Raw genomic sequence first — 21,371 nt, 5'->3', positions numbered from 1 at the left:
TCTGTAGATCAGGCTAGCCTCAAACTCGAAGATCTACCTGCCTCTGCCTCCCAAGTGCTAGGATTAAAGGTGTATGCTACCCTCTACGCCCACCCACTCAAACAAGAGTTTCTATCTAAGCGTGGGAGTTACTGTTCCTGCTGATACAAATACCTGACAGAAGGAGTGTAAAGAAGAGAGGATTATTTTAACCCTCAGCCTCAGAGGACATTAATTCATCATAGCAGAGAAGACATGCCAGCTGAAACAGCTTCTGTACAGATGGCTGTTCCCTCCAGTACAGGCAGGAAGCAGAGAGAGACAGGTAGACTTGAATCAGGTGTGCAATAGCCTTCAAAGGTCCACACTGACAAGCTAATGTCTGCCAAATAAGCCTTGCTTTTTAAGTGTTATGCAGCCTCCAAAACAGGGGCATCAGCCAGTGATGAGATAAATGAGTCTGTAGGGAATGTTTTGTCTGTAAATCACAATACTAAGTCTAACACTATAATGACCAGAGGAAGTGCAATTCAGTGGGAAATGGAAACTGAAAATGGGAACTCAGGAGGGCTTTGGTCAGGAGTCCCTCTCTCGTGTGTTCCCGAGAGTCATGACTGTGTCTTACATCGATTTGATACAAGCTAGAGTCACCTTGAAAGAGGGAACCTTGATTGAGAAAATGCCCCCCATCAGATTGTCCTGTCAGCAAGCCTGTAGAACTTTTTCTCTTTTTGATTGGTGATTGACATGGGAGGGTCCAGCTCACTGTCAGGGTGCCACTCCTGAGCTGGAGGTTCTATAAAAAAGCAGGCTGAGCAAGCCATGAGGAAGCAAGCCAGTAAGCAAGCACTTCTCCATGGTCTCTGGCTTCAGTGCCTCCCTCCAGGTTCCTCCCTTACTTGAGTTCCTGCCTTGACTTCTCTCAGTGATGGACTGTTACCTAGAAGTATAAGACGAAATACCGTTTCCTCCCCAAGTTGTTTTTAGATGTAGTGCTTTATCACAGTAATAAAAATCTTAGGTAAGACATTGATCATCACTCATTGTCAAACAGAGAGCTGAACATTGGGGACTAGTAGATCATGGCTCTGGAGTTCTAATCTTTAATCTCTCCTGCTTGGTAGACACCATTAAAACTGGGCAGGCACTCAAGAGATGATTAGCACCCAGTGACTTTGGAGGTAAACCAGCCCAAATTATTATTATTATTATTATTATTATTATTATTATTATTATTTTCATTCATTCATTCATTTTACTTCCAGATTGCTGTCCCCTCCCAGTCCCCCCACAGTCCCTCCCCTTTTTCCTCTGAGAGGGTGGAGACTCCGTCCCTAAGTATTCTCCCACCTGGCACATCAGGTCTCTGGAGGGCTGGGCACATCCTCTCCCACTAAGGCCTGACAAAGCAGCCCAGTCAGGGGAGTGGATTCCAGAGACAGGTGACAGTTTCAGGGACAGCCCGTATCCAGTTGTTGAGGGACCCACATGAAGACTGAGACGCACATCTGCTACATATGCGCCTCTGTCGAGCTCACCATGTATGCTCTTTGGTTAGTTAGCCTGACTTATTTTAATGAAATCTATGCTATCCTGAGAGAGGTTTCATGGAGCATTTGGACCTTAGCTTTAAGGTCAGAAAAATATTTGAAAGCTTTACGTTGTGACCTTCTTTTTGTGCCCCTTATGTGGCCAAGCACAGAAGTTTCTAGTCTCCAATGCACTTGTACAGATGCCATCTTGGGTGCAAGTTTCTCAGCAACTTCTGTATTCCATACTGTGCTGACAGCTAGTGGTGAGGAACCTTCAGGCTGTTTAAAAATATTCCTCAGTTTTAAAAAGAATCATTCTAGTTGAAAGAGTAAGTTGTGGCCAACCTCGAACCCCTTCAGATGAGTGATTCTCTCAAAGTTCCCGCCCCACCTTTTTTTTTCTTGCAGAAAAGGCTCAGTTGGTATGCAGATTTTGTTCTCTGCACTTAGGGCATCTGTGGTCCATTTATAAGACAGTTGAAGGATATAAACGTCCTTCTCTTGTCATTCCTGCTTGAAATGGAGGCCACAAGGGCACAAAAGAAAGAGACTTCGTTAAGGAAGAAAGTGGCTCTTTCACAAGGAGACAGACAGTTCATGGTGGTTGTTATGAATGTGCAATGCTCTGAACTTGGGGGAAGATGTAGTGAGTGATACCCAGCAGGTATGCATGCTACAACGATCTCTACAGTGCAATGCTGATCATTTCACGAGGAGGGGTAAGTTAAAAACCGAGAGACAGGCTGTCAGTGAAGTATAACCAGACATGCAAACTAGAAAGAAACGCTACATCATTTTAAAAGTCCGTGTTGTGAAGCTACAATAAAGCATTTACATTTATTTCTAGACATAGACATTTATTTTTTTTCAGCCCTTTATTTCCTTAAAAGGAAGCGAAACCAGCTACAGGACAACGGTCCCCATCCATGGTGACAGTTGTTTCAAGTTTTGATTCCTAACACTTTTCAGGCTCTAAATCACATTTTTTTCCCATGGTGCTTTTTGTTCTGCTCCTTTGACCTAGCCTGGGAATTTTAAAGAACATTTCTTCCTTCCTTACTTTCTTTTTTTTCTTTTTAAAAATTTCTCACTCTAAACAAAGAGCCCTCACAATGTTCTTTCCTAAATTCAAAGGGCAAAGATAATAAAATTTTAAAAAAACCATTAATGTGTAAAGAAACGGTATTCTCATCTGCAATTATGTAAACAATTTTATAATTAAACTCTGTAGCGCAAGGCAACTGGATTTTTGGGCTTTCTGAAAAACCAAACTGCTTATATCTGGAGGGATGAATACGGTAGGGGTAGGGAGAGCTGAGAAAGTGAGGGGTGAATACAGTCAAGGTATATGATGTTTATCACTATGTACAACGAGTATAAATAGGATAAAAATTTCATGTAAAAAGAGAAACTACCTGTCATGTGTCTCACATGACTTGTAATAATTTTAAGTCCTAGTCACAGGCAGTTATGATCCATTGCTGAGTAAGGCAGAACATCCAGACAAGGTATCATGTCTTTGGGGGTGTCTGAAATATTGTCCCTGGCTGATGCAGCTTCTCAAAGCTACGTTGCTCGTGATCCTTAGTCTATGCTTTGTGGCAATTTGATGCTCATGAACAAGTTGAAGTGTTTGATTATCCGATACATTTGGTCACATAGATGTCTATCTATATGGCAATGGCATCAAATCTCATGGTGAATAGTTACATACTAAATGATTCAGTCAGGGTAAGACCATAGGTTCACAGTGGTTTATTATTATAATGGAGCTTAAAGGTCACTCTCTTAGTGACATCATAACTACTGTTGTGTTGTGGTGCAACACACTACCCGCTCATCCGTGATGATCCCGGTGCAGACAACCACCTGTCTTGGAGGTCACAGCACATGGGACATACTTCCTAATGAATAACCAACCATGTTGTTACCAAGTTTCTGTATTGACTAAATTGTACTTTTTATTAGTGGAGTACACTAATGCATAGAATGTCATGGGACTGGAGAGAGAGGTGGCTTAGCAGTTAGGAGCACTGGATGTTCTTTGGAGGGATCCGTGTTCATTTCTCAATTCCCACATAGTGGCTCACTGTAACTCTAGTTTAAGGGGATCTGGTGCCCTCTTATGGCTTCTGCAGGTACTGCGAGCATGTGGTAGATGTACATACAGACAAAACACTCATATAATTAGATAAAATAAAAATAATATAATATATAATAATATTATATAATTATAATTATATTAATGTATAATATAATTAAATATAATATATTATTATATAATAATATATAATATATAAAATAAAAATAATATAATATATAACAATATTATATATTATATATTGGTTCAATTCCCAGCACCCACACAACAGCTCACAACCATCTGTAACTCCAGTCCCCGGGGCTCTGACATGGTCTTCTGGTCTTTCTGGGTACCAGAGAGGCACATGATGCATAGACATACATGCAGCCAAAATACCCATGCACATAAAAATAAGTAAAAAAAAAAGCAAAACAAAACCAAGTTTACCAGATTAAAAAAAAAAAATATATATATATATATAATATTGTTATATATTATATATTATAATATATTATATTATATAGTATATATTATATAATATATATATTATATATAATATATTATATTATATATAAAATATTGTTATATATTATATTATTTTTATTATATATTATATATAATATATATAATTAAATATATATTTAATAATATATTATATATTTATAATATATAATAATATATAAACAATACCAGGAGCTATCCTTGCAGCATCAATCTCTTGTTTCCTGAGTCCTCCAAGAGCTACATGGAGTGGATGGCATGCACGATTTTTGGTTTGTTTAGGTCTAGCATATAAAGCTACATCAAGGAAGAAATGGCCCTCATTATAATTTTCAGAATACATTCCTCTTGTTAAAATGACAAATGTCTGTGCTTATTAAGCATCTAACAGAGTGAAACCCAACTTCAAGATTATTGTACAGTGTTTTAATTCCAAAAATAATGAAGAACAGGCCGGGGGGGGGGGGGGATATCCTGGAAAGGTGAGCTGTTGGTTTAAGAGCACTGGCTGCTGCTCTAGATGAGATTGGTTCAATTCCCAGCACCCACACAACAGCTCACAACCATCTGTAACTCCAGTCCCCGGGGCTCTGACATGGTCTTCTGGTCTTTCTGGGTACCAGAGAGGCACATGATGCATAGACATACATGCAGCCAAAATACCCATGCACATAAAAATAAGTAAAAAAAAAAGCAAAACAAAACCAACTTTACCAGATTAAAAAAAAAAAATAATGCCAGGGGCAAAGTGAACATGAGAAATAGAAACACACCTTTCCAATCACAACTGTATTTCCAATGTTTATACAGAATTGTGTGTGTATATGGTGTGTATGTGTGCATGCACACATATATGAAGACATGAGTGCACCTGTGTGCATGTGCAGGTGTGAGTGTGCTAGGGCAGGAGTGTCAACTTTCTATGGTTGCTTTGCTCTTTTCCCCATGTTGGTTCCAGGGTCACATGGCAAGTCCTTTTGCCTGCTGAGCTATCTTGCTGGCCTCACATGCTGGTTTTTAAATTTTGCACTACACTCTCTGAACATATTTCATTATCCCCGTTTGCAATTTTCCATTGCCTGGGGGAGCAAAATCACATTAAATGCTCACTCTCTGACATATGCTCCCCTTAGTGCACCACACGTAGCATCTCATTTAATTTTATAGCTTTATGAGATATGAGTTCACATTAGTTATCTGACAGATAAGGATTGTGAGGACCAGAAAGATGAACTAATTTGCTATTGGTCACACAGTTGGTAACAGATAAGGACACAGTATGATCTCTGGCAGTCTGACTTTAGAACTCCTATCCTGTCTCACTCAGTCCTTCATGGGTTAGGACTTGTGCTTGACAGTCTCTGTAGTGTATACAAGAAACAAAACATATATAACTGTGACAGAAACTGCAACCTCACCTAGAGTTTTCCTTCCTCCATCTGAAGTTAAAATTTCAAATTAATCGTGTGTGACTTTCCCTAGCGGAGACTTGTCATCCAGAAAGCAAATTTTATACTTAACAAAAACAACCATTCTGAGCTTTCCCGATATCTGGAGGTTTTCTGAGCCTGCAGTTTTCTGAGCTGCAGCTTTGACATCAAGGGAAACCACCAGCATGCTATGACGACATTCTTTTCTCTACCCTGGCAACAGCAAGGCTGGACCATACCAAAAGACAAACTGAAGGGACACTGGGAAACAGCAGAAGCCATGTAGAAGATGACTCAACCACTTGGACCTTTTGTCAGATTTTGAAATAGGCCAGGGAGACCCAGTTGTCACTGCTGTGCTAAAACTTCTACTTATAAGGTTGGGTTTGGAAGACCCCCAAACTTAGGGCTCTATGGAAAGTTCCAGTAAGTCTAGTCTCATCTTGACATATCTCATCAATGTAACTCTTACGATTTTGAATTGACTGGGTGTCTCGTGAAGTACATTTTGGGAATCTGGGCCTGAAAAGAGACCTGCATCATGGAGACTTAGCGTAAGGCAGGACCTTGGTGACCAGCTTGTCTTTCTCACTATGGATCGAGGAAGCAAAAGAATAAGTAAACAGACATCTTGCAGCTTGTCAGTATTCACTTGCAGCAAAAATCGGACCCATTGGCTCCAATTCCAGAGATTTTAGTTGACTAACTTGATCTTCCTTCCAAGCACAGTGTCCGACCTTTCAGATTGGCAGTCAGAGTCCCTCCGTCTTCACTCCACGCCCTTGTTGGCAAGAGTGCTATGGCTGGAGCTACCACTCTGACTCATAGTGTTCTGACTATATAACTGAATGACCAATCCCTATGAGGATGTATGTGATGAAAAAAATAAAAACAAAAAATCCACACCACAGGCTGGAGAGATGGCTCAGTGGTTAAGAGCACTGACTGCTCTTCCAGAGGTCCTGAGTTCAATTCCCAGCAACCACATGGTGGCTCACAACCATCTGTAATGGGATCTGATGCCCTCTTCTGGTGTGTTTGAAGACAGCGACAGTGTACTCATAAACATAAAATAAATAAATCTTAAAAAAATATCCCTACCACAATTAACACTATGTATATTAGTATTTGATATTTCTTTAATATTTCTAGCTCTTGAACCATCATGACACTACTGTTTATAGATAGATAATCCTATCATTATAATCTTATTTTTACCCATAGCCATAATAAGCATGCATGGTAGAAAACATGACATGAAGCAATTTTCCATTCTTTACCTTGCTATCATTTTAAATGTAGGTTCTGAGGAAGTTAATTTTGCATTTGGGGGATGTGTGTCTTATATCAGTGATGGTCTACAGTAATTCCTACATGCACTGTGGGCAAATAGAGCAGGTTGAAAACTTTCTGTGGGATGGAGGTTTGGCATACGTGCTTATATTGGATCTAGTATGAACCTACCAGGAGCAGCTGCAGCAGCAGCACCAGCAGAAGCAGCAGGTATTGTTGGGCCTTTGGTTTCCAGGCGCTTGAGACACAGCCTGCGTTCCTTCATTCTGTGACTGCTGCCGCTTTCTCATGTCAGCTGCTTCAGAACCCAATTGGCTGAGGGAAGACAGAAAATATTAAGGCATGAAAAGCCTTGGTAAAGGCAAGCAAAGGGAAACAATATTAGATACAAGTGAATCAGAGACGGAAAAGCCAAAGCATGTTCAGTGGTTAGGACCACTGGCTGCTCTCGCAGCTGACCCATATCCATTCCCAGTACTCACAGGGGACTCACAAGCCCAGGAGATATATGATGCCCTCTTCTGGCTCCTGAAGGCATTGCACACAGATGGTACACCTACTTACAAGCAGTCAAAACACTCAGGCACGTAAAATAAATAAATCTAAAACAATATTTTAAAAACTCTACAAGAATTAAGTTATTGTGCCAAGGAAGATATGGAGAATGCAGTAGATATAGAAGCAATGGATTAAAGTGTAAAAAAATTGGCCCAAGGAGAGGGGAAACAGAGAGGCCCCAGCACACACTCAAAAATATTTCTAGCCTAAGAAGAGAAGTAACAGATTGTCAGGGAGGTGATATTTTTAAGGGGAGTTGGTAGGAACTTCTCAGAAGAAAGAAAAACAAAGACTTAAAGTGCAAGAACATTGCACACGCTGCTGAGCAGGATAAATTAATAAAAACTGAGCTCACACTTGCACGTGTTATATTAACACACAGATTTGTAAAGCTAAGTGGGGTATAGAATTAATAGCACAGAAATATGATTTTGATTGACAGTAAGCTGTTAACAGGCACAGTAACAGGGAGGAAAATAATGCTTTTCATATGCTGAGAGTATGACACTCCACAATTTTATATTCAGCTAAACACAACTTCAGGAGTGGGGATTATTTCTGACAGATTCACTCAGGTGTGTTACTCTGTGTCGTAGTACGCTGTATTGCTGGACTCCAGTCGGAGGGAGGGAGCTACAACATGCTAACAGTTAAGCATTGAAACTGGTAAAACAGGACACCAGACTTAAGGACTAGCTATGGGAAGCCCCCAAGTTTCTCTGCTTAGGAAGAATCAGAATTAAATTTAAGACTACGTCAATCAGGAAAAGGGGACACTGTCTTTCCCTTAAAATTGATTTTGTAGACATCCCAATGTCCCCAAGTTTTTTTTTCTTTTGTTTTAATCCAGGAGTCATTTTCCCCTTTGTTTACTGAACAAGGGGTTGCATGCCAGATTCTCTCAGTAAAACTCATACTGAAGCTCCTCAAGGTGTGATAACAGTAGTGGGTAGTAAAAACCCTGACAAGTGTCATGGTGGATCCACTCGTGTGAAAGTGTTGATATATTTCCAGTGAGACTGATCTATCTAAGAGAAAGCTGTGAGAGTGGAATACTTTCAGTCAGCTTTCCCCCCAGTCCACTCCTTCACATCTGCCTGCTTGCTATCTGTTTTCTGCCCTGTATTGAATTAGCATGTGGCCTGCATCAGAAACTAAGCTGATGTTGGGCCCGAACTTCTAATTCCCCAGCCTCTAGAACAGCAAGGCCCACAGCCAGCACACGTTTCTCTATACATTGCTGGGCTCCGGGCATTCTTTGATAATGTGATAGAATAAGTTAAGACACAGTAGGCCTAACGGTTGCATCCAGCACTAGAGTGATCTGAACTTATCATCCTCAAATCCATAAATGGGACTCCTTGTCTGTACTTCAATGGTACTAAAAGGCAAGGCTTTGGAGGTAACTGAGTAAAGCAGACGGAGTCCATGGGAGTGGAATTACTATCTTCATATAACGGACCCCAGGACATTTTCCCGCCTTCTTCCATGTGAGGCAACTGGGAGAAGCTGATAAACAGTTCATCAGAACCTGGCCATGCTGGACCCAAGACTCAGATTCCCAGCCAGTGAAACCACTTCCCTGGTTTATAACACACCTCCTGCCCCTAGTCAATGGACATTTGTTACAGCAGCCCGCGGTGAGGAAGACAAACACCGATAGAAGTACGGTCCTTGCTTGCTTTCCTGGTCACAGTCCTCACCCTCTGTCTTTCTAGCTCATGCGTCTCTTCCAGGACACCACTGGTGTTCTTGAACCACCTCCTTTACCTTCAAAATGAGGACTGTCACAGTGATCTATCCTTAGAACAATTCTCCTACTTTTTTCCCCCTGAAATCATCGATTCCTTAAAAAGTAAATCTAGTAGGTTTCTATTAAAAAAAAAATCCTTAAATATGATGCCCAACTGAGATTTTTTTTCTGTCAGAATCTAGGACCTGCAATTCAGCCTATTTAGCGTCACCTCATGGCTTTCTCAACGTGACACCTTGAAAGTAACATACGTCGTAATCCGGGCTATTATCTTTCCTCAAAACTTTATTTCTCCCAGTTTTCTTAATCTCAGTAAGTGAAATGGCCCACTCATCCTTCTAAAGATTTAGGCCAACGCTTTCCATCCCCCCGGAGGCCCTCTGTTCTATCCAAATTCCACATCAGCAGGTCCACAAGTGTGAGGCTGGTTAATCACCATCCTCTCTGCTCCGTCTGGCTCCTTCCCGTTCCACCTCATTTACCCCTAACACAGTAGCTGGTTTCTCTTTTAAAACAGAGCCCAAGCATCTCCGCAAAGAGCCTTCTGTCTAATCCTGCTCAAAAATCTCCCAGCAGTTTCTCATACTCAAGAGTGGAGCTGGGGTTCTTGCCTCAGCGGTTTCTCTGAATGCAGCAGGGCTCCCTCATCACGTGATGAGGAGGATGCACTCTGAGCCAATCACAGCGGCTGCCCTGGTTACTCCTTTTTTAAAATATATATTATTTATTTTATTTATATGAGTACACTGTAGCTGTTTTCAGACACACCAGACACACCAGAAGAGGGCATCAAATCTTATTACAGATGGTTGTGAGCCACCATGTGATTGCTGGGAATTGAGCTCAGGACCTCTGGAAGAGCAGTCGGTGCTCTTAACCACTGAGCCATCTCTCCAGCCCCCCTGGTTATTCCTTAGCAATGTCCGGTGCGGTGCCCACAGGTGGGTCCGAGACTTTGTACTTGTCCCATTGCATGTCTTGACTCAAAAGCTACATTCTCCACGGAACATTCCATAGCTGTTTTATTTACAGTGACAACTCATTCTGCTTCTGTCATGAACCATCATTTTTTTTTCAGTTACACTCTCTCTAGTGCGCAAACATCAATGGATCCCTACAAGTTTTACACATCTTTCTAACCAACTAGAGAGTAACGTTCCCTGAGGACAGGAAAGGTGTTTTTTTTTTTTTTTTTTCATTGTTGTGGCAATGTATATGTGTAGCATACAGGAGGCAGGCATAAATATTTGTTAAGCTGGTGACTTTTATACATAGTCCTATTATTAACAAGGAGAGGGCCATAAAGTTTTTTACACAAACCATTTAAAATTATCGATTTCCTAGGCAGCCGATTCAAGTGTATAAGACACGGTGAGTACTATGGGGAAGGGGAGCGCCTGCCTCCTGGTTGATATGGTACTTCCTACAGACAAATCCCAGAAGACTGAGGTGATGCTTCATCACAGACAGCTCAAGAACCAATCTTGCAGAACCCGTTTATTTCCAAGACACGAGGACCAACCATCAGAATATAATTTGAAAGGCATAACAAAGACATCAAACTTTCAGAAAGCACTATATCTAAAACTCTTCCACAAGTCTCCCCAAGCTCTGTCTAATGCTTGACTGTGGGTCTCTGCAACTGTTTCATTCAGCTGCTGTGTGGAACCTCTTAGAAGACAAAAAATGTGTAGACTGGTCTTCATGCAGGTCCTCCAACAACTGGAGCTGGGCTGTCCCTGACTCTGTTGCCTGTCTGTGGATTCTATTCCCCTAACTGGGCTGCCTTGTCTGGCCTCACTGGGAGAGGATACGCTTAGTCCCGCAGTGACTTGATGTGCCAGGGTGGGCTGGTACCTGGGGACACCTCCCACTTCCTCTCAGAGGAGAGGGAGAAGGAAGTGTGTATATGGGGGGGACTGAGAGATAAGGGGTGGCTTTGATGGGAATGTAGGGTGAATAACTAAATAAATTAACGGAAAAAAACCAAACAAACAAAAACAAAACAACAACAACAAAAACAAAGACAATTCATAAGTCAGGTATTTCTGGAAGTAAGAACACAGAGGAGTGCTTGTCCAACTTATCAACATAATACTATGATATTATAAAAATGTATTTATTTTATATATATATGGGTATTCGTCTGCACCACATGCATTCTTGATGCCTACAGAGACCGGAAGAGGGCATTAGATCCCCCAGACCTGGAGCTGCAGATGGTTACGAGCCACCAGGTGGGTCCTGGAAGAGCACTAAGTGCTCTCTTAACTATCACGTGATCTCTCTAGCCCCTGTAATTAGGATAATTGTGAGAGTGCAGCAGTGAAATAGATAAGTGGATTGAGAAACAAAGTCAACCCCCTTGCAATCGTGGCTAACAGGCAAGATGTTCCGTGTCCTTCAGGGCACACACCTGAAAATTCAACACCGGTGCTGGAGGGTATGGGGCGGGGTTTATCAGCACACACAGAAGAAAAAAAAAAAAAAAAAAACGGCAGGACTCAGATCTTTATCTTCTAGTTCTCATCAATCTCAGTTTTTAAGCAAAACAAATTTTAATGTCATAAATAAAACATGAAAGAATTACATTAAATGAAGCATAATTCTCAAATACTTTTGAATATGTGGAGGCTGGTTCTTTTCATCCTTCTCCTTGAGTCTTGGGGTGCGGTAAGAAAACAGAAGAAGCTGCTCCCTCCCTTTGAAGGAATCGTGTAGCTGCTCCAAGCTCGGAATTCACATCAAGCTCTCTTAGAACAGCCCAGGATCCTGTTCGGAGCAGAGCAGAGCCAGTGGGCTGTCCGGTTTGCAGCCTTAAATGCTTCCTCCCACCGACCACATTCAGAAGTGCTTCATTTAGTCTTTATAATAAGATGCTGGGAAGGCCACAATGCAATCGATACCAGTGGTCCCAGCATCACTAGTCCATCCTCAAAGACTATACAAATGAGTTAATAAGGAAAACCTAGAAATTAGATACAGTGACCAGGGAGGGTTGATTCTGTTATGTAATAAGTGTGTCTTTCAAGGGAGGCTAATGGAAGTCTGATCTCATTTCCAGCTGTGCATAATTTTACTCTTCTATTTTTCTTCCTTTTCAGGTTCCCTTTGACTCAGATACAGTGATCAAAACCATTTTATCGGTTGAAGACTGGGCCATATAAGGCAAGATAAAATTTTAAAGGGATAAATTTAAAAGATGATGGTTTTGGGTCCCAAAGCAGCTGTTTAAAGCTAGGACGGGAAAAACACAGCTTCGTGGCAGCACATGAAAACATGTAGGTATGTGCAGGACTATATTAACCCTATGTGTTGTTCTGAATAAAATAGTTAATGGGAATTCACATTCCATTACCACCTTTCCCTAAAATAACCCCATAAAGGATGAGAATGAACTTCAGCTACGGGTCTTAGAGAACTGTGTATGCTTGTGCGTATGTGAGTGTGGATGAGTGTGTATGTGAGTGTGTGAGGTGCACACAATGCAAACACTTGGATTTTATCTGAAAACTTACAAAAATTGGATCTTTCGATCTACATAACATATAAATATGAAAGCAATGAGTTTTGCATTTCCTTACTTTGGAAGAAAGAGAAAGGCTTTACATCTTTAATGGTTAGGAGACTGGGATACGGAGATGATCCACTTTGGAAAATTAGGAAGACTTGGGGAAGAACTGACTCTGTATAACAAAGTTAGTTCTTGGGCAAGGAAGATGGTTTAGCAGGTTAGAGAACTTGTTACACAAGCATAAAAACTTGAGTTCATATCCTCAGAACCCTTATTAAAAACTGCGCCTGGGTAGGCATTGCCTATAACCCCAGAGCTGTTAGGGAGGTAGAGCTAGAAGCACAAGGACCTCTGGGCATCACTAGGTGCAAGCCTAGGTCTAGCCAGGTCCAATGCCACACTGAAGTGTGGTGTGTGAACAAGCTCCCCATTCATATTGCTTCGGTCTAAGTCTTGCGTCTTATTGTTTACAGGAAGACCTTCAGGTAATTATTTAACTCTCTTTCGTGGCAGTCTCCTAACTGGCAGATAGAGATTAACAACAGGACGCATCAACATACCAACATCACTGTGGGGGTTAAAAGAATTGGATGCATTAAAGACTTGGATGAGATCCTGCACTCACAGTAAGTACCCGCTGAGTGTCAGCTCTGTCAAGGGAATACAGAGCGAGTTGTTCTCCTTATGTGCCAGCAAGCTGGATGCCAGTGTTTTCAGGCTCCAAATGGCAAAGAATTTCATTAGTATCTTCTTTCTTAAGACCATTTCAGTTCCTCTGTGATGGGCTTTTATGTGCGCTGGTTAGGATTTTCCTGTCTCAAAAGATCTACACAAAAGCTTACTCACTGAAGAAGTAAGACTAAGGAGCTGGCTCTTTCCCTTTCACTTCTATACTGTAATTTTTATTGCATATAAATGAACAGAGTCCCAAGTGACTCAGAGTACCCACAAGCAGCTTGCATGCACATGATGATCATTGTGGTCATCTTGTCATGTATAGGGGAGGCAGTCTGCTCAATTATGTTCTTACTGACTCAGTGTCCGGCCCCCAAAAGGTACTTACTAAACAAGCTGAATCTGTGAGCCTCTCTTTAGCAATGCAGTGGACAACGGAAGCAATTCACCACACAAAGATACTTATTTTTAGTTATGATAGCCGCCCCCCACCTCCTTGGAAAAAAGCAAATCCTCAATGCAAAATTTCTGCTCAGTCTTCCACTTCAGCTGGGTCAGCATGTCCTTCTAACTGAGCAAGTTAGATGCTAGATACCATGTCCTATTTCATGACATATATACACATAATATATTATATGTTTATTATATATAATATAGTTATATAATCATGTATATTATAATCATGTATAATCACATATATAGAACATAGTGTATATAACACATACATATTTGTACATATGCATATGTTATATAATATATTTTGTACATATAATCTATAATATAACCACATATATAACATGATATATATAGTATATCATATAATGTAATATATATATATATATATATATATATATATATATATATATAAATAATCTCATAATGTATACTAGTTATACCCAAATGAGAAGGGTATGTATTTTAGGGTTGTTTTTCATCAATATATATATGTATGTGTATATATATATATATATATATATATATATATATACACACACATATTTTCAATTCTATTTATTTATTGTGTGTCTGTGTACACTCACACCACAGTGCACATGCGGAGGTCAGATGACAGCTTGAAGAAGGGAATACAGTTGGCTCTCTCCTTCCAGCATGTGGTTCTAGGGATTGAATTCAAGTCGTCAGGTTTGGCAGCAAGTGCACTCACCTGCTGAGCTAAGTTGTTGGCCCCCAACACCAATATTTTCATGAATGTATTAAAAATATCAGCACTGGGGAGACAGACAGGTTAGCAAAGGACCTGAGTTTGTTCTCGGCACTCATGGAAGAAGCTACCTCAGCATTCTCTGCAGAATCTGGGTCTACCACCTCAGTGCTCCTGTTGCCCACAAGAGGAGAATCAAGAACCCCACTCAGCCCCACTGAGTGCTGAGAGTTTGTCAGCTGCAGCTTGCTTTTCTCAGAGGCAAAATGACTTGACTGAGAAAACAACTTTCAAGGTGATTCTATAATTTTTATGACTTTAAAGTGACTACGAATATTTGTATATTGTTAGGTAGTATTAATTTGGTATTTAATTTTCACATATAAATTTTCTAAATTAAAATATAATTATATCACTTCCCTCCATTCCCTCCCTCCAGTTCCTCTCTTCCCACACCCTTCAGAGTCATGCTTTTTCTTCTTATGGTTATTGCATATTATCTATATTGAATGTATTACATATATTCTTATTGCATATACCTATATCTGTATGAATATGTATAAATATAAATATATGTAAATTATATATCTATAAATATTATATATACATTATACACACACACACACACACACACACACACACACACACACAACCTGCTGAGTCCATTCAGGCATGTATGTTTTAACATCAGCTATTTTGACACTCTTGCTTGCTCTATGACTACACTTAACTGGTGAGTTTGGTTGTTGTACTGTGTATTAAAGGAATGAAGCAAGAGAAAGAGAAGTTTTTTTCTACCCAGGCAGGCATCCTCAGAGAGGCCAGATGTACACAGATAAGGCAAAGAAGGTCCCATTGGTGAGACATTTGGAGCACCTGGAAGTCCAGTTAGATAAAATAGCATTTTGGGGTTTCTTGGCTTACTATGATTTTAGAGATAAGGTTTCGAGGTCTAGCCCTGGCGGCCTGGAACTCATTATGTATACCACTCACAGAGATCCACTTGCCTCTGGAGTACTGGCATTAAAAGTGTATGCTACCAGATTCCACTACAATAATGTTTTTTAAAAGTATAATTTTTTATGGCTGGGAAAATTGCTCAGTTGGTAAAATGCTTGTCGCTCAAGCATGGGGACCTGTGTTGTATCCCAAGGACCCACATAAAATGCCAGGCATGGGGTATCACTGCTGTGATCCCACTTTGGGGGCTATGGAGATAGGCTAATGACTCCGGTTTACTGGCTAGCAAGCTCAGCCCACTCAATAAGTTCCAGAGGCGTGAGACACATGGCCTTCATAAACAAAGTAGAGGGTTCCCTACTTTTGTAGGCTGTCCTCTGGCCTCTACATACATATCTGTACACCTCCCAGCACATAGGTATGTGTAGACAGCAGCCAGGCAGGCAGCCAGCACACATCTTTTATGGCTGGGAAAATTGCACACATTTGATTTTTACCTGTCTTGTTCAGGATGTGTTTTTATTTTGGAATACCAGCATTATACGGGGGGAAAAACACGGTGAGAGCTACTTTAGTCATACACACTGGATAGTAACAAGGATTTGTTAGCACAGCCCCATTGTAAAAAGAAAAAGCCATGTTTAGCGTGGAGCTATAATGTGCTTACTTAGGAAAGTCCCCAGAGGAACACTCAGCCGTATGACACGGGCATTTCAGCAAATAACAGTCAAAGAAGGTGTGTTCTTTGTTTCCCTCCTCAGAAAGAATATGAGCCAGGTTAAAGTAAGCCGAGGAAGGCAAACTTCAGATATGAAAAAAAATTAAAGAGAAAAACCAAAGCACTGTGAATGAGAACATGTGGCAGGACCATGTTCTCCAACCGCAACGCGTCATGTGGTTCTTAATGGTCGTTATTCAAACAGGGAAGTTGCTATGGAGACGATGCATACCAGTGCTTAACATGTGGAGGGCAGAACATCACCACTATGAGGAACTATCCATGGAGAATGAAGCACACTGGCTGGGTCTCCTTGGTGACCATGTTTGATGTAACATACCTGAATGTAAATCACCTAGTCTGTGCGTCCACTGCAACACAACAACCTCTGATGCTCTCTCTCAGTCCATAGCACCCAGCGTATTGAAGACCAGCTTTGCTTTGGCATGCTCTCAGAAACATCTGGCCTAGGAAGGGCCATGTGACTGACCAAGTCTTACCAAAACTAAACAGTGTCTATGCAAACAAATAGAGATCTGAAGAGAGTCTGTAAATACATGATCAAATAATGAGTAGTTTTTAGAAGCCTGTGTTCTACTCTATGTAAAATTAGCCCTAAGGGATTTATGCATATTTCCCTGCAGTGCATACCATACTGTATATTTAATCAAAATACTGTGCTTTTGGCAATAACGTCTTTTTGGCATCCTGGCCCTGACCTGTTATTAAGTTCATACCAGTTCAATCACATTTTGCGAAATCAACACACTGACTTCGAGGAAGTACCCAAGTGATGGAACTCACTCAATCAGAGTTGTTCACGCACACTGCCAAACATTTTCATTCATCCCAAGAGCAGAGGGTAGTGGCTGTCAGAAACTGTGCTTGCCAAGGAAAGAGGAAAGGTTCCACCCGAAGGCCAGACAGCATTTCCCAGACTCCCAGTAAAATACTCTCTAAATACAGACATGAAAATAAGACGTAAGATGGCAGATCCCCACTCTTTCTCTGGTGGAGAAGAACTATATGAAGCTTCTCTAGCTTTGCATATGCATGAAGGAGCTTTGGTGCATGGACACGCAAGGTCATGGTGGGTCTAGCTTGCAGCAGAGCATAGTGCTGGGCGAGCTGGGAGAAGTGGGTCTTAGCAGTAACATTTGAAATGTTTTCAGGTTGAGCAACGACTGCAAACACCTTAGATGCTCCAGGGCTGCTGTGAAAGCACCAAACAATTCCTATACAATTACTAGGTTGCCAGTGCTCCAGCATCATAATTTTCAGGTTACCAACATGAACACCTCATCTAGATATTTTGACACTTCTCTAGTGTCTGGGCTAGAGAGTCACTTTCACACTATTGCTTGTGAAAGGTCAAGGTTACAGAAGTTGTTTTATTCTGAAAGCTATAGTAGCAAGAATTCCATTGACTGCCCTACCAATTAATAATACAATGTAAAAAAATGAGAAATGCAATCTCTGGTTAGTTTTCCAATGATATTTAATAGATATAAATTTCCTCTATCAAATGTCTGTGAAATTTCTAATATATACCCATAGTATTGTAGTGTGTTGTTGTAGGGCAGTGGTCCTTAACTTTCTTAATGCTGTGACCCTTTAATACAGTTCTTCATGTTGTGGTGACCCCCCAACCATAAAATTGTTTTTGTTCCCACTTCATAACTGTAAGTTTGCTACTGTTATAATTTGTAATATAAATATCTGACGTATGATATTGTTATGATTTGTAATGTAAATATCTGATATGTGATACCTGTGAAAAGGTGGTTTGACCCTTCCGCCAAAGAAGTCGTGACCCACTGTTGTAGATCTATAACAAACTTTTTTTTTTTTTTTTGTTTTTTCGAGACAGGATTTCTCTGTGTAGCCCTGGCTGTCCTGGAACTCACTCTGTAGACCAGGCTGGCCTCGAACTCAGAAATCCGCCTGCCTCTGCCTCCCAAGGGCTGGGATTAAAGGTGTGTGCCACCACCGCCCAGCTTATAACAAACTTTTGCCACTGAAAACAGATAACAGAGAGTAGCTGTGTTTCAGCATTTGACTATGAACCAGAACTACCATGTTTACGGAACACTGTTATACTCTCTTACGGTCTGCTAGATGTTTTGGCAACCATGTTAAGTTCTAGATCAAGCAACTATAAAAATCAAAATAATGGCATTACCTAATTCATAGGATTCTTGTAAGAATGAGAAGAAACACTTTGCAGTAATTAGTACAGCACTGGGCCCATGCTGATCCTTTAATATATGTGAATTCTCTTTATCTTTAAGCTTTTGTACTTTCTCTGATTGTACTTTTTCTGTGATTGAGGATGAGAACATTTGAAATTATTATTTATATCTGTAGCATCTAAGGCAGTGCCCAACTGCCACTGGAAGATCCGTTAGTGCTGGCGATTTCTTATGGAGAAACAGAAGTATGTCTAAAGCATAGGAAATGTCTAAACCATTTACACACTGCTGGGAAAGCACCAGGGAATGGCTTATCCCATAGAATTCAAATGCCAGGCTTATTTCATGGAGCTCACAGCCATTAAAACACTCAGCTCACATGCAGACACAGTAAAATCAGCATAGCCATCAGGAAGAGTTGGTTTTATGAACTGCCACTGTTGGGGGTGTCAAAGGCTGCTAAAAGTGGGTTGAGTAAACAAAGTTGGGGTACAGAGGCCACTCTCACTACTGAACTACATGTATTCTCATGTACTCTCCAGAGCTACCTCATGAAGCACACATTGCTATTGTATCAACAGGAAACCAGACAGATCACCCAGACACTGGTTATTCTGCTAATACTAAAGTTAAAATGAAAACTGCCAGTCTCCAGAATCTATGATCCTTCTTTCTGAGTGGACAGACTTCTAGAACAAAACTTACAGAGGGTTGAAGAAGTGATTATAACAAAAACAAAAATGGGAACCCTCTTGCAAATGTCTTCCTAGGCAATGGGCATATTTCAGACCTTGAAAGGCTTGTTTGTTGTGGCCATCGATGCTGTCAATTCTAGAATGGACTAGGATTCAGTACCTTGTCCCTATGGCTTGGAGCCAATTGACTTACTTATTTGGGAAGTTCATTGATGAACTTGTTAAAAGCTTGTCTTAAAAAAAATGTATAATGCTGGGTTTCTATTTCATCTGAGTTATGAAACACTTGATCTAAATTTAAAATAAATAGATTTGAAAATATCAGAAACCAGTGAAGACCCACAGATGCATTCATACAGCTTCTATTGGGCCTGATGATGACATCTTGTTTTTCATGCTAATAACTGTCTACATGGGTTCACAATGAAGAAGCACCCCTTTGCCACAAATGTTTCTCTATAGGGATTTTGCAGTATTTCGGAGAACAATGCAAATGTAGTCATTGGAGTTATTCTAAGGAAAAGTTTCGTTCCCTATTTTTTTTAAAAAATATTTATTTTGCTTTTTCTTCTTTTTGGTGTGGGGACACACTTGCCATATGGCACAGGTAGACAGAAGATAGCTAGCAGGCATTGGCTCTCTTCTTTCACAATGTTCCAGGCATTAAACTTAAGTTGTCAGACTTGGTGGTATACATTCACCCACTGAGCCAGCTCCCCAGACCAGGGAAAAATACCACTTATTCTGGTACTGCTGGCTTGTTCTGTCCAACAAACCCTCTCTCTCAATCCCTCATCAACCCAGCCAGATGATGCAGATAAGAGACACTTGCTTCACTCGAGACAGCCCTCTGGGCACCCACTGCTCTTCTTCCCTCAGCTCCAGGTGGCACTGCTGTGTCTTTGCAATCACCAAGATACTCTGAAAAATTCAGTGTCTGGCAGTTAAGACTGCCCAAGGTAACTGATGATGCAGTCAAATTTTAAAAATAGTTTTTTTTTTTTTTTTTTTTTTTTAAATAGGTACTGCAAATCCAGAGAACCCTCAAGGTATGGTGTACCCCAGAGGAACTAAGTAATAGGTTCGAAATCAACTGACCAGAGTCACAAGGCATGGGAGAGACAAGAAGTGACAGGAGCTAGGGTCAGCATGGCCAGTATAGAGAAGCCTCCGTTCCAAAGTGGCCTTAGATCAGGAACAGTGGCCTGCCCCAGGGATTGAGCATTACAGACAATGAAATGCCGCTCCTCCCAGTGACCTGCCTTTGGTCCACTGACAATTTCACTCCTGTCTCCTCACTGAGGAAACTCTTCCAGACCAGGCTACCTGGACAAAGGGGAGCAGAAAGAGAATATCCTGGAGGATCAAGTATTGGATGTTGAGCCACAAGGGTGGCTCTGTTCCTGGAATTGCGACAGAAGGTTTCTGACCATCATTGTCAGGGTCAGTTCTAGTTGTCAACTTGACCTAGTCTAGAATCACCTGGGTGACAGTCTCAGTGACAAATTGTATACAGTCTCAATGGCAGATTGTATACATCAGGTTGGCCAGTGAGCATATATGAGGCAGAGGCTGTCTTGATCATGTTGATGGATGTGGGAAGACGCAGCACACTGTGGGTAGCACCGTTCCCCGGGTTCATGTCCTGTACTGTATAAGAGCAGAGACAGTGAGCTAAGCCATGGGCACATTCTGCTCATGACTGTGGATGTGGCCAGCTGCTTTAAGTCCCTACCTTGACTTACCCACAATGATAGTCTGTAACCCACAATTATAATCCAAACAAACGTCCTCTCCCTTAAAACTTGCCTTGCTTAGAATATTTTTTTTTATCACAGCAACAGAAACAAAAACAGGACACTCGACAAGTGTAATACATGAACCTAAAATAAGAGGAAAATAAAACCCAGTTCTCCTCTAAGGAGTGTGCTAAGGTAGGGCTTGATTATGTTCAATAGGTCGTGTTACATGTCACTCGTGAAACGTAAATCAAGAGGTTTTTTTTTTCAGCATTAGAAAAAATATTTTTAAGATGAGTCTTGGTCTTGTCTTATATATAGCGTTGGTCTCAAACTCATTTTCTATCTAAGGATGACCCTGAACTCCTGAGTCTCTTGCCTCTACTTCCCAAGTGTTGGGTTTATAGGCATATATGCTTGGTTTATGTGACCGTGTGGATAAAACCCAGGGCCTTGGGAATGTTACACAAACACTCTTTATCAACCAAGCCACATTTTCAGGCCAAGGAGAAGTAGCTCAAAAACTCTCAGATGAGCTAAGTTTCCTACACTTCCCAAACTGTGTCTTATTTACTCACAGTTTACTC

The 21,371-nt window shown here is 40.9% G+C and overlaps 1 protein-coding gene and 1 long non-coding RNA gene across 3 annotated transcripts in view; one reads left to right on the top strand and one right to left on the bottom strand.

Annotated features, from left to right (window-relative positions):
• Window positions 1–18,062, top strand: part of LOC143440103 (uncharacterized) — a 35,695-nt gene extending 17,633 nt beyond the window's left edge. The window contains exons 2-4 of the long non-coding RNA XR_013107996.1: window positions 12,234–12,414; window positions 13,117–13,269; window positions 16,202–18,062. This is a non-coding gene — a long non-coding RNA (uncharacterized LOC143440103). The remainder of the gene's footprint in view (window positions 1–12,233; window positions 12,415–13,116; window positions 13,270–16,201) is intronic.
• Window positions 1–21,371, bottom strand: part of Rgs17 (regulator of G protein signaling 17) — an 89,129-nt gene that overhangs the window by 31,615 nt on the left and 36,143 nt on the right. For both annotated transcript variants that reach the window (XM_076926739.1, XM_076926740.1), the window contains exon 2: window positions 6,990–7,133. In XM_076926739.1, the coding sequence (XP_076782854.1) occupies window positions 6,990–7,108 (119 nt within the window). In that variant the 5' untranslated portion in view covers window positions 7,109–7,133. The remainder of the gene's footprint in view (window positions 1–6,989; window positions 7,134–21,371) is intronic.

Source organism: Arvicanthis niloticus, chromosome 28, assembly GCF_011762505.2.
Source record: "Arvicanthis niloticus isolate mArvNil1 chromosome 28, mArvNil1.pat.X, whole genome shotgun sequence".
Lineage (NCBI taxonomy): Eukaryota > Metazoa > Chordata > Mammalia > Rodentia > Muridae > Arvicanthis > Arvicanthis niloticus.
Note: the sequence above shows the minus strand (reverse complement) of the source record. Positions and strands in the feature narration are given on the sequence as shown.